The 12,537-nt window shown below is 48.4% G+C and overlaps 5 protein-coding genes and 1 non-coding gene across 7 annotated transcripts; 4 read left to right on the top strand and 2 right to left on the bottom strand.

The window, feature by feature from the left end:
• Window positions 1-779: 779 nt before the first annotated feature.
• Window positions 780-850, top strand: Pmar_PMAR011538. The gene has a single exon. It is a non-coding gene; the product is annotated as a tRNA-Gly (tRNA).
• Window positions 851-3,333: 2,483 nt separating this feature from the next.
• On the top strand, window positions 3,334-3,753 carry Pmar_PMAR011537 (hypothetical protein; the record flags this gene model as incomplete). The annotated part of the gene is made up of 2 exons (XM_002773651.1): window positions 3,334-3,369; window positions 3,640-3,753. 2 exons carry the CDS (start codon window positions 3,334-3,336, stop codon window positions 3,751-3,753), a joined length of 150 nt encoding a protein of 49 aa, XP_002773697.1.
• A 40-nt stretch (window positions 3,754-3,793) lies between these two features.
• Pmar_PMAR011536 (hypothetical protein) lies at window positions 3,794-3,944 on the top strand (the record flags this gene model as incomplete). The annotated part of the gene is made up of 1 exon (XM_002773650.1): window positions 3,794-3,944. A coding segment is annotated over one exon (151 nt), but the record flags the coding sequence as incomplete, so codon positions are not given.
• Window positions 3,945-4,721: 777 nt separating this feature from the next.
• Pmar_PMAR011535 (Cysteine synthase, putative) lies at window positions 4,722-7,827 on the top strand (the record flags this gene model as incomplete). Its single annotated transcript, XM_002773649.1, has 9 exons — window positions 4,722-4,827; window positions 4,864-5,029; window positions 5,308-5,404; window positions 5,521-5,617; window positions 6,218-6,304; window positions 6,355-6,462; window positions 7,122-7,259; window positions 7,309-7,441; window positions 7,644-7,827. The coding sequence occupies 9 exons, from the start codon at window positions 4,722-4,724 to the stop codon at window positions 7,816-7,818; spliced, it is 1,107 nt and encodes a 368-aa protein (XP_002773695.1). The 3' UTR covers window positions 7,819-7,827.
• A 382-nt stretch (window positions 7,828-8,209) lies between these two features.
• On the bottom strand, window positions 8,210-8,917 carry Pmar_PMAR011534 (autophagy 8i, putative). The gene is made up of 6 exons (XM_002773648.1): window positions 8,857-8,917; window positions 8,739-8,808; window positions 8,551-8,696; window positions 8,433-8,504; window positions 8,338-8,389; window positions 8,210-8,287 (listed from the first exon to the last, which is right to left on the bottom strand). Exons 1-6 carry the CDS (start codon window positions 8,900-8,902, stop codon window positions 8,245-8,247), a joined length of 429 nt encoding a protein of 142 aa, XP_002773694.1. The 5' UTR covers window positions 8,903-8,917; the 3' UTR covers window positions 8,210-8,244.
• A 72-nt stretch (window positions 8,918-8,989) lies between these two features.
• On the bottom strand, window positions 8,990-12,471 carry Pmar_PMAR011533 (adenosine kinase, putative). 2 transcript variants are annotated; one of them, XM_002773647.1, is made up of 14 exons: window positions 11,749-12,002; window positions 11,608-11,669; window positions 11,478-11,561; window positions 11,317-11,430; window positions 11,221-11,275; window positions 11,120-11,176; window positions 10,997-11,069; window positions 10,862-10,952; window positions 10,739-10,814; window positions 10,599-10,691; window positions 10,400-10,550; window positions 10,245-10,348; window positions 10,134-10,200; window positions 8,990-10,080 (listed from the first exon to the last, which is right to left on the bottom strand). In XM_002773647.1, the coding sequence occupies exons 1-14, from the start codon at window positions 11,966-11,968 to the stop codon at window positions 10,032-10,034; spliced, it is 1,296 nt and encodes a 431-aa protein (XP_002773693.1). In that variant the 5' UTR covers window positions 11,969-12,002; the 3' UTR covers window positions 8,990-10,031. The 2 variants fall into 2 exon arrangements, with proteins under 2 accessions (XP_002773693.1, XP_002773692.1); XM_002773646.1 differs by lacking the exon at window positions 11,749-12,002 and adding an exon at window positions 12,224-12,471 and having other exon boundaries at window positions 10,032-10,080.
• Window positions 12,472-12,537: the final 66 nt, after the last annotated feature.

Below are 12,537 nucleotides of genomic sequence, written 5' to 3'. Positions count from 1 at the left end.
AGATAGAAAGATTTAAGTATGTGAACGCTGACAGGCCGCTGCCGTCGGGACAGGAGGGGGATATTGTCATCGATTTACATTTCCAGTCTTTGAAGAGTGTTGAAGAGGCTCTGGACTTCGTAGGCTGCTGCGTGTAGCTCGTTGAGAGCAACTGGTTGTTCCTTGTGGAGGCGCAAGAAGCTGGAGTGATACCATTTCGAGCGGAGTACCTGTATAGTGGTTATATATAGGTCGTGTATATATGAAAATATCGAAAAAATATCAAAATCATAAAATATCTAAATATCATAACTTCCTATGAGTCGTGTAAATTTGGCGAATCATATTAAGACGTATTATCGACGCCTCAGTAGAGAGAGGAGGAGTGTTCGATCATCTTCAGCAGCTTGAAGCAATACCATAATTCCGTCATATCAGGCTCTGGACTTTGCGCTTTGGAGGCATCCATGCCTATCTGTCTGGGTTGTTACCGGCGTGGGAACGCATGTGCCTGAAGGACATCAACGTAAAGGAGGGGTCTTATTCGAAGCTGTTAAAGAGGTGCGCGGTGGGCACTTTTGTCTCAGTGTGAGCTTGTTGAGATGAGTAGTGACACTTGTCTAACTTAACAAAAACCGTTAACACTAGTCTAGGGTTAACAGTTTGTGTTACGCTTGAGTCCCGGGTTGGGTGGGTGCGGTATCGTCTATTATGCGGATTAGTATCTGTATGGGAGAAACGATTTTGAATGAATAGCTATTCCCTGGCGTGTAGCAGTTCGTTGTGTGTTGTTTTTAACAGCGCTCGTAGTGTAACGGTATCATACAAGCTTCCCATGCTTGTGTCCCGGGTTCGACTCCCGGCGGGCGCAGTTTTTCTCTTGCCTTTAATACTCGTCCGTTTTTTCAGTCCATTCTCCATCGGTTATCAACCACATCTCCCTATATCGTGAGGCAGATTCTCGTAGGACTAGACGCCAACGGAAGACCCGGCGCGTTATGGATAAAAAAGAGTCTCCATCGCTAACTTCTCACAAGGGGCTTGTGTTCACCCTCTCGCCGGACTTGTGATAATTGCATACCACTCCTTGGACTGATCTTGATCAATGCGACATCACCTTATAAGAAGTGTCCCTAGTCTGACTCCGAAAGTCCCTTTACGTGTCGAGGCCGCTTCCATTCTTTCGTACTCCCCACGAGCCCTTGAAGAAGACGCAGGAGGTGGACAGGCGTTCTTAACTCGACGTTCGCATTACTGGAGGCCGATCAGCGGCGTTGTCGGTGCTCGCCCGGAGGATTTTATACAAAGTCAAATAACAGCTAGAGGTAGAGGAAGCATTTGTCGGCTGTTGCGCTGGGGAGTTTCCTCACTGATTATGGGAGACTACGTACGAGTTCGGGTAGAAGTGGACAGAAACCAATGGGAATTTCCCAAAATTTTGATACCCTCCCTCGACGTGTAGTTGACCATGTGCATGTTTTTCTACACCGCTACATGGTATCGACTACAGCTAGAAAATTATTTACTGATCGATTTGACTACTGCATGCAGGAACCTATAGTCTTTCGGGGGGAGGAGAAACTCGTTTTTAATTTTTCCCACATGGCTAGGGAAACACTTCCCATGTAAATGGCATCACATTAGAAACATTTTTCTTACCGAATTCTAGCAGGCGTTGTCTTTCAAAGCTATGTGGGATCCTCACTGCAGGTACAGTTGAGTTGCGTAATATAACTTTACCTCCCGGGAAGAAATATCGGCAATACATAATGCAGAGTAGCGGCTTGGGTACAGTCGATGCAGTAAGGCTCATAGAGAAACGCTGCCATCTCGAGTCGGGGACTCTGAGGGTCGCCCGAAAACGTCGAAGTGTCTATGGCACGACAGTGCAGCTGGTCTCGTCGATAGCCGAGGCGGACCTCAGCGACTTCGAGCAAGGTAGCGATGGTGTCTATATAGGGCCGGCACCGAAGCTGTGGTTGGATGAGGAGGCTAGGAGGAGTGTCGGGCAGCGGTACACTTGCGTGGTGAGGGGCGTCTCGACGAGTAAAGACACCGTGGAAGGGAGAATCAATGCGGTTATTGAGTCTGGTGTGGCGAACTTCTGGGCACCGGACAAGTTTGGCAAAGCTGAGATAAGGACATATGAGCTGGGAGCGAGGCTCTTGAGGGGCGACCATTTAGGGTTCATTCGCTTACTAGTTGGTGCCAACAGGCATGAGACATCTCGGACATGGGAAGCATATCAAGTAATACTAGGGTGTGAGGAATGTTGAGGCGATTACGGTATGACGGTTTCGAACTACACCATTGATCGTGTAAAAAAATTTAGTATTCCTATGAGGTTTTACTCCTAGGAGTGATATCTTATTAACCTCCAACGTCAGAGGTGCTCCTCGGGGGTTATCTACGCTTCAGCTAACCTCGGGTCTATTATCATCATCATGAGAGTGCTAGTGCCTATGGGGCATTCCAGAGGGGAGGGGGACCCGACGAACCGTCAAGCTTACCGTCAGGCTGATGGTTGGGCGAGTGTCGTCGAAAATTGAGCAGTTTTGCTCCTAGGATGATATTTCGGTTCGATTGGATCATCACCATGCTCATCAGGCCTTCCAAAGAGGGGATCTCTCCGCATGTGCTGTAGCCCTACCAGCGGATGCCTGTAGACTCACTACTGCTGTTGTTATGATGCTCAACAAAACAGGAGATGCAGTGGGTGGTCCATCGTAGTAGTAGTAGTAGGGGCCTTGAGTCAGCAGCGCTCAGGAGGCGGCAATGCGAGCCGTGCCGACGTCCATGAGATGGTCGCTGAAAAAAGCAGTTGACGCTTACGTGTGGAATCAAGTGGCGAAATTCAGACTTAACTCGATGTTGACGGATCACGCAGTTGAAGGTGACCTTATACTGGGCGGCTACATGTGGTGGGGAGAAAAGAAAATTTTTGGACATTTTTTGTACCCGAATTCACCTGTTAACTTGTGCAATTAGTGGGAGAACTCCTGAGCTTAGCTGAGAAAGGGAAAGGGGTCTTTGTAGGAGACTGGGTCCTACTGGATGGAGGCTCGGTGACACGGGTGACGGCACGAGAAGCCAGGAGTAAAGCGCATCCGCTGAGTCGGGTGCTCCTGCCGCTGTGTCCGACATCGGAGGTGAGGAGTTGCCGCGGGAGCGGTCACGCCTGGATGATCGATATGTGTCTTTCGAGTTCGGCTAGCACTGGAAGGGGAGAAATTTGCATTTTTCTCCTCGAATGTTGTCGGAAGAAATAGGATAGTCGAGGCTCCATCGGGGTATACCCATCGGCAGTCCGACTTCGCAGTGTACATATTCGATTCTAAATTCAGTGCACTTGAAATGGATTTCGGCAATGTGAGCAGACATAAGGCTTATGTATTAGACTTTCCTCGGATGCTAACGGCGGTCTCGACAAGTCATCTCCAGTGTGGAGGGTCCTCTCTTGCCGTTGCAACGTCAGTGTACGATGATATTTGCGGTGTGGGAAAATATGCGTATGGTCACCTTTGTGTGTTGACGACGATGGGAGAAAATTCGGGGAATTATATACTCTTTTGCTGCACCTCCATAGTGTAGCGAAGAAACTTGTGAGCTCGGCTGAGGAAACTAGACGTATATTTTTATGGTGCTCATTAGTTGCCTCAGGTGGAGCCCCAGGACTATCCTCTCAACGCTGCGGCATTCGCGTATACCAAGGCTAGGGAGAATCTAGGGTTGCGCGATGTTGATTTCAAGGAAGCTACAGCACGGGTAGGGTAGGCTGTAGTAGGAGGCTCTTGTTCATACCAAGAGTGTGCAGATGGGGATAAAGGAGAAGGGAGACGCCCAGGAGAATTTATTGCTGTATCGGCCTCTGGTGGCGTTCCCTACTGAAGTGCAATGGGATTTGATAACGAGTCCGGTCGGGCAGCCAGTGGTGGCGACTGACGTTGTTCGCAATGGTTTAATTGGTGGGGTGGGGGAGCAGTCGTCCAGTTGGTCTCCATGCGAAAGGTCCATGGTTCTATTCCAGGGTATGTTATTTTTCAGACCACCCAGTGTCGATGCCCAATAATGATGGCCCTGTAGGAGGGCGGAGGCGCCCTTCCAGATCCGAGACCTGCCTGCGGCTGAGGTGAGCTCAACTGGAGGGTAGAAGCATCGGTAGTCCGACCCGCCGCATATTAATCAGGTTTACACTCGAGCAGGCGCACGATTGTGGAGGACGAATGGTCTTGCGAGAAATACTCCAACGACCTGTGTGTGAATTCATGCCCACCTCGATGAACCGAGAGGACTTACTTTTCTGACGTGTTTCTGCTTTGGGCATTTGATCCGTGTTTGGGGTGCTCCGTGAACTTCAAGCCTATAGTTGTCTTCTCACATGCCAGCTCCTTCCCAGTCATCATCATCGTTTCCCTCTACTACTACCACAGCCCTCCTAAGCGTGGCTATCGGGGGCCTTGGGGTAGCTGCTGTATCCTTGGCCCGGTATAGACGCCGGTCTAGACCAGGTGGGTGACAGTACTCATTCGCCCTTATACTGGCGTTCTAATACGGAGCGGTGTTCCTAAGATGAGTTTTTCTGAATATTTTCGTATGTCGTTTCTTATATGACGAACGGCACAATACTCGATCGTTTAGAATTATCATCCATCTGCAGCACAGAGTCTTCAGCGATGCATTTGCGTCTCACTAAAGACCACTGTGGTTTAAAAATGTATAGTATTTTTATGGAATTCGTCAGGATGAGTATTATTTCAGAGGACAAGCCGAGTGGGAGGTGTGGAGGCTGGTGGGCACTAGTCGGCAATACTCCACTTATCCGAATCGACTCCATCTCGGAGCTCTTGGGTATGTCACGCCCTGGGGGTTCCCTCTAATGCTCAGCTGTAGGTTGTGATGTTTACGCCAAATGTGAATTTGTGAATCCCGGGGGCTCTGCGAAGGACCGCGTGGCGAAGATGATAGTAGCTGATGCGGAGGAGAAAGGTCAGTTGAAGGCTGGGGGGACGATCTATGAGGGCACCAGCGGCAGCACTGGCATCAGCCTAACGTAAGGTGGATTGTTCATGGATTGGCAACGGTACATGGTCAACTTCATGACAATATGAAAATTGTGGTAAATTCCTATTGGTTTCTTGGTATGCTTTTCCACCTTCGCGTGTTAAGTCCTGAGGTCAGCTGAGGAAAGCGAACATACATTCCCTTAGCATGTGCACTCTGTTGTTAATCGTGGGTAGGGGAGTTACTATGCTATTGTGGGGGATTGGGTCGATCGTATGTGCTGAATCTGTGCCAACAGGAGGGAATGATGCACTCTGGTGATTTCAGAATGGCGGGCCTAGCGCGGGGCTACAAGACGGTGATATTCATGCCGGACGATCAGGCCAAGGAGAAGTCGGAGCTCATTGAGACTCTCGGGGGAGAGGTAACCATTCCTTTGGTAGATTAGTTTCTGGTGATGTTCATCCGGAATCTCCCAAATTAGTGCAACTGTTATCATCGTCCCTCAGCAGTAGCGCATTGGAAGTAGAGTATTGACAGGTGCACCTGTGTCGTCCCGTATCGATAGTTGACCCCGAGCATATGTGTAAGCTTGCTGAGAAGGCAGCTGAGGAGGACCCTGGGGGATTTTATGCTGGTGAGTAGCGGGTATTTTCTATATCCTGTGTCGTGGTGGTGGTAGCCCCTAAATGCGCTGAATTCGTCCTATATTCGATCCCACTATTTTCCGTCAGTGAGTAGTGATAATATCACTGTGATATCCTACTGCTCCTACATAGTCGCATGCTGCTCAGTTCGAGTAGTGTGGCAGCTGATTAATTTCACGTTGATGAGAAGTAGCGTGTTTTCGAAATATCGATTTTTCGGAATCGCCTATGGAAAAAATACACTTCTTCTAAAACGGTTTGCGAAGAACCATAGAACGTATATACAGTGGAGTTTCACCCATTTTACGTGAAGTGGCGTAAAACTCCGTGAGAAACGCGATATTTGCGCTTTGCAATAGTCCTGAAATATGTTTTTCACTAGTGTTTTTCATATCACTAGGGTGGAACTACAGTATAACGGCTGTACAACTCTAATTCCTGGCTCTAGGGATTGACCCTGCGAGTTCGTCATTCAACTCCCTTGAATGGATCTTTTGAATGAATGAGAATTCTATCGGACTTTATACCCTTTGCCATGCTGGCGTTCCACTAGCGGTAAATTGGATGTAGATTGTGGGGCTTGGGTTCAGATCAGTTCGAAAACGAGTCCAATTTCCGGGCGCATTTCCTCGGTACAGGGAAGGAGGTTCTCGAGCAAACGAAGGGTAAAGTCGATGGTAAGAAGGAGTGCTTCTGACTCTGATCGAAATGAGTCCTCTACTCTCAGCGTTTGTAACTGCAGCTGGCACTGGGGGGACATTGGCGGGTACCGCTGCTCGACTGAAGAGCGAACTTGGTGACGATCGAGTGACGGTTATACTGGCTGATCCACCGGGTAGGTCGGGGCCATCTCATTGGAAGGGTTGTTTGACCTGCACCAAAGGGGTATGGGTTGTGTGGCTGGTCAGATGGGTTTTCGGGTCTCGGAGACCAGAAGCTCATCTGAGCCGCAATCTGAGACAAGAGGCTGACAGAATAATTCTTCTCAGCCACTTGAACTCAGATCTCCCTTTGGGCGGGTTGGTGGGAAAAATATTATCAAACTAAAACGACAGGCAACATCCAGCTTCTATTGGCCCCATCGGTTATTAGCCTAGCTTCCTGGTCACACAAAACTTCAATGAGCGCTCGCCTCGATCAGCGTTTGCCTTGACTCTAGACTATCCTCCCCCTTTTGTTACATTGCAAACAACTTTGGTCACCGTATCTGGTGACCTCCAATAAAATGGTACAGTATTTGTTGCTGATACATTTGCAAAGTTTACGTTCTCTTAAGTCGGAAGGTATTTTTGGGGCGTTCGAAGATCCAAAAATATCACACTGCGCGCGCTATTCTTGAAGCGCACTAGGGGGATCGCAGGTTCGAATCTTGGTGAGAACTTTTTCCGCGATATTGCTATGGCTGGAAAACAGTTTGTCATAAATAAGTGGACTGTATGCTGTTGCCTCTGACGGCCCCTCCATTCGCGACTGCGATGACCTCCTTTACGATAGGTTCCGCCTTAGCTCGTCGTATCAATACAGGAGTGCTATTCAATGAACGTGACAAGGAGGGCTACCGAGTGAGGCATCCATTCGATACTGTAACGGAAGGTATAGGCCTTGGCCGACTCACACACAACTTCACCCTTGGTACGCACCCCTCTCCCCAATGGTGCCTTCATCGAGAGTTCTCTATCAGGCTTGCCCTTCATCGACCATGCTGTGTCCATCTCGGACACCGAGGCTGTGCGTATGTCAAGATGGCTCCTTCGCGAGGATGGTCTCTTCGTTGGTAGCAGCGGTAGCTTGAATGTCGCTGCGGTTGTTAAAGCGTAAGTTGGTAGAGCCATTGAGGAACTCGGAGGAGTTCATATCGAGCTCACTATTCTGGAACAGAATTGTCTTGCTCATTGAGATTTGCTCGACGAATCTACCCGTGTGGTATAACGGCTCAGTGCCGCCCTCTACCAATGTCCATCAGCCGATCGTTTTGCCTCGTTCGCTATATGCACGGCTGGTCATGGTGTTACGCAGATACAAGCGTGGCTACATCAAGCCGGGCCAACGAGTGGTGACGATTGTGTGTGACAGTGGCATGCGGCACTTGTCGAAGTTCTGGAATGACGCCTATTTAGCCTCTTTCGACGGCCTTGTTATCCCTGTGGATGAAAAATACCAGACTCCTTTACAGTTTGTTCACACTGAGTAATGTTTCATCATGAAAGCTCTCGAGTTGTCACTGCCTCAAATCTGCCTCCCATTTTTGATCCTGTTCGTCCCATGCTTTGGGAAATGATATGAGGAACTTTCCACTTAACCCTGCCAGAGCAGATAAGCCTAGGTGGCTCTGGATTCAACGATATACATTTCTTATAATCCTTGAGTGAACGTACACATAGTGGCGGTGGGTATAAAATTTTTACCCCAGTTATAGGCGAACTCGAGATCAATCCGGCGGTAAACCAAGCTGTCGGGCGAGTAAAAAATGCGTCACTCATTTTCATTTTTCCCGGCTCTGAGTATTCACGTGCCACTACGCGACTGCCAACTCAAGACAATTGTTGATCATAAAAATATATAGTACTGGACTATTCACTAATCATCCACTTAATAGCCGTCATGCACATCGCAACTGCTACCACTGGCCCAACGTGTTCTCGCTGCTGTACGTGACATACCTTCCCACAAGAGGCAACTCCCCTTCATCAAACCACAGACTTTAACTTACAGAAAACCATCCTCATCTTTGAACTTCTCATATAATTCGTTCATGGTATCTCCTAAAACGCCCTCATATCGATCGCGAGGTTGAATCGCTCTTACCGGTTTTGGGCACGACGTTCTTCCCAACAAAAAGGTAAATAGTCTCGTTAGACGAGTGCTTAATTGCCGCATCTGAACGACAAACAAAAACGAAGTGTTTCCAAGACACTTTACTCACCTCTGCCGTTTTCTTCCGACTGCGCATCAACCGTATCAGGCCTGAAGATACTCTTATGAACTATGTACTTGAATTCACCGCAGAGCATGTTTCCCGGAACCAAAAACTTCTGTTTTTCAATATCCGGCAACTCGCTTCTGTCATGCCTGAACAAGCATGGTCATTCAGTTTTTGATGAGGTATCTCACTTCTCTGCGATCACTGGGATCCTCTCTGGGTATTTCTGCAGAATTTTCTGCGACTCATTCTGACGCTTTTCTGAACTTGTGAATAACCCTAATCTCGTACTTCATCATCACGACCTACCCAAGCAATGCTTGCTACGATACGAACTTGTTTGTGGAGTCGCCATCGGCTGTTGAAAACGTTACACGTCTCTGAAGACCGCCTTAAGCCGCATCCCCGACAATTGAACAACTCGACAAAACAAATTGTTTTTGTTTGCGCGGAAAATCCCCTCCCTTCTAACTCTTATGTCGGACACTCAGAGCTTCTTAACGTTTTCATCTACTACAGCTTCAACAGTCCATGAGGACGACAGCAGTAGGTGATAATAATGGGAAGTAATGAGATGAACACCGGAGGACCAACGACACAGAGTAAACAACGAAGAGGATGGTGAAGTTGCTCAGCGACCCGAAGGCTTCATCGCGATCAAACAAACACTTGACGTAGGACTTGGCGTAGTTGATAACATAACCCCGCTATCTCGATAAACGGCTCGAAAGCCCCTGATGAGAAGGTGACGAGATGTCATCAAAGAATACACCAACGTAGATGACCGTCATCGAATGATTATTATTTGGGCAGCAAGAATACTTGGGGAGAACCTCTTGGATCTTGCCACATCATACAGTTTATTATTATCATTATTCTGCTCATAACAACAAGAAGGAGAAGGAGAAATACAGAGAGTGAATACGAATGCGACAAGCCGGCAGCAGATACATGGTGATTGTGATGATGAGAGGATAGTCGTAGTACAGATGTCGTTAACCCACACGATGTAGCGGAAGAGTGGTATTAGTAGTCAATGCGGCGGCTAAAGCAACAACTCATATTTGCAGCAATGATATGAAGGTACGCACTCATCGAAGGCCCAAACTAGAGGGTTTCATAATAACTGATATTACGACCAAGCAACACTTTCCACTAATCGCAGTCGCCGTAGAGGAATATACAGAACTTGGCTACAATAACAACAACACCGACTATAGTACTACTACAACTACGAGAGCGTCAACTTCGCGATCAATAGTAGACGGCTTCGATACAAGCGTGAAGCTAGCAGCACCCGATACGACAACAGTAAGAATGGTTATGCTATCAGGATCGATATGAATTCGTAGACACCATACACGGTGTCACATATCCCCAATTATACGAAGTGATAATAACCATCAATACTAGTCGCCATCAGAGACCACTTTTGACATATACGGAAAACTGCTTCGCTCCGCTGTATGTAGCCGACCACCTAACTAGAAGTATTGGCATCCCGTATGCTTCATCACTTGACGGGCACAGTATCTGTTATAGGAACGAGTAAAGCCATAGAAGAGGAAGAGGACTGAGTTGCTTACATTCCCTCCTCGACACCATCCATAATCATTTGTCTAGTGATGGAATGCCACGCATTGGCGCGGTCACCTACGTCGCCGAGAAATACCCACATATAGTTAGCGTTCACTCACCTTCATACGGGAGGACTTCACTCACATCATCATCACTAATACTGGAAACTGAGCTTTCCAGCGGAGAAGGGATGCTACGTGGGGTAAGATCGCGTGCCAATAGCCTACCATACCAACAACACATTTCAGCATTTTCATCGCTCACGCTAAATCACCTGGCATATATCGCAGCAATGAAACCACCGACAAAGCCGTCACCAGCACCAATGTCGTCCGAGATGGCCAGAGGATCCAAATCTCGCACAGTATGAGCGAACGCATCGCAAGTGTCCGTCAGATTGCTACAGCATATCACTGGATCGGGACCTACTAAGACGATACACCCTAGTCCTCAGGAATGCCCTCTGCCCTCACCTTGCGTCATGATAGCCCAGGCCCCTGGTTTCATGAACGCCGAGACGGCCTCGGCGATCTCCCGCGGACTCATTTTAGAAATTCCTGCGATACCTACAATATTGATTCTTGGAGTGTATTCAGGCTCGAGCAGAACGTACCGAGATGCTCAGCAAAAGCAGTGAACTCCACCTCGTTGCCGAAGACAACGTCACAGGCGTGCTGTGCCATGTACGTCTGAAGGGACGATTTAACGGAGAGATGGTATGACTATAAACACTCACAAAATCATCATTCCTGCAGGCCCAAGCAGCGCTGAGACCAGCAAACAGCTTTGTGTAACCAGACGTGATCTGTGGATGGTTTGGTATGTACCTGGGGATATTCTACAGGAAAAGTGGCGGATTTACGGTACTCACTCTCTGCACGCATATCCATCTCCACAAGCGTAAAACGCTGTCGTATATAAGACCCTGCAATCAGCGGGAATGCCTAACAGAACGTCAATTCCTCCAACATTTCCAAAGCTCCCTCAAGCCCACCTCTATCGGGCCCGGCTCGGAAATCAGGAGCAACACCCAAATCCGTAATCATCGTTCCTAAAATCAACACATCACCCTTAGCGGAGCGAAGCACTTTTTACGTTTTTTGTCCTTAAGAAGTGCGCAACACTTTCCAGTGCGGCCACCAGGGAACACCTATCAGCATCATCGTTTCCAATTCCCTGCCAGAAGCCCACCTCAAAATCCGTCTCCAAACCAGCCTCGGCACATGCCTCTCTCAATACGTTGGCATACTCATCATCCCCAACACTGCCAACAATCCGAACCGACGTGTTCGCAAAGCTCAAATCCTGTGCAAAAAGCGCTCGCCCTGATGATCGATATCACTTTTTGTTACATTGTATTCCGGATCAGCTTCATGGCGATCAAACCACCACTTGACGCCCCTCAAAGAGTTCATCGCTTGCCCTCCCGCGATGCGCTGAAGTAATAACGAGATGTCCAAAGTCACCGTCTGCTGGGCCTACGTGAACCGTCAATTCCCCATCTCCCAACATCCGCGCAAACAGCTTCTTGTCTTCGTCACTTCCTGAGGAGAAAAACATCAAAGTGACAGAGAGAGAAAATACGAGTGAATAAATGCGAATAAAATGCGGCGATTCTAATACCATCCGTAAGCCTCTGAGTGTTGACTTTCAAACCGAAACCGTTAGCATCGTCAACAGTAGCGACCAAGTCCAATATCGGGTGATCGTATGATACAACGCTGAAGCTCTCAGCTGCACCCAAGGGACAGGAGACGCACGTGTTCGACACCAAGCTCGCCGCTGTGGTTGAAAATGATGACAACTCATCTTCATCCTCGATGACGACGACAGAATCAGCCATACTACAGGGGACTAGGAAAAGAAGGGCTGACACTGATGATAGTAATAATAATAGCTACCTATGAAATGGTAGTAATCAAAACATCATCTCTACACAAGGAATTTCGAATAAACTCTACGTGTCAGCCCGACTAGCCCCTGCTATAGTAAACTTGATTACCGCGCGCCACGAAAATACCCTGTCCCTTGGGTGTACCGGGCTGACACGTGAGCCCCTCAAAACGACCACAAAATTCCCCCCACCCTCTCCTCCCACCCTTCGCAAGACGCTGGGTCGCCGGCTCCAACCCGTAGGCCTCAAAGTCGTCTATGTTCGCTACTAGGTCCAGCAGTGGATGGCACATACCGACGATGCTACTGTGCATAGTGCTTGGGAGGCCAACCTCACACTGCCGACTCTCGTCACACATACTCAGCGAATCGTCAGCACACGAGACAACTCCAGTCAGGGCTGGACCAGACGACGAGGCGTTCACCGCCATAGGAATAAAGGAGGCAATGACTGTTAGGGAGAAATTGGGAGAATACTAAAACTCCACCAATGTGCTTGTCGGTCCTAGTGTACATTAT

This window comes from Perkinsus marinus (genome assembly GCF_000006405.1).
Source record: "Perkinsus marinus ATCC 50983 genomic scaffold scf_1104296958712, whole genome shotgun sequence".
NCBI classification, from domain to species: domain Eukaryota; phylum Perkinsozoa; order Perkinsida; family Perkinsidae; genus Perkinsus; species Perkinsus marinus.
The sequence above is the reverse complement of the archived record's forward strand: the minus strand, read 5'-3'. Positions and strand labels throughout refer to the sequence as shown.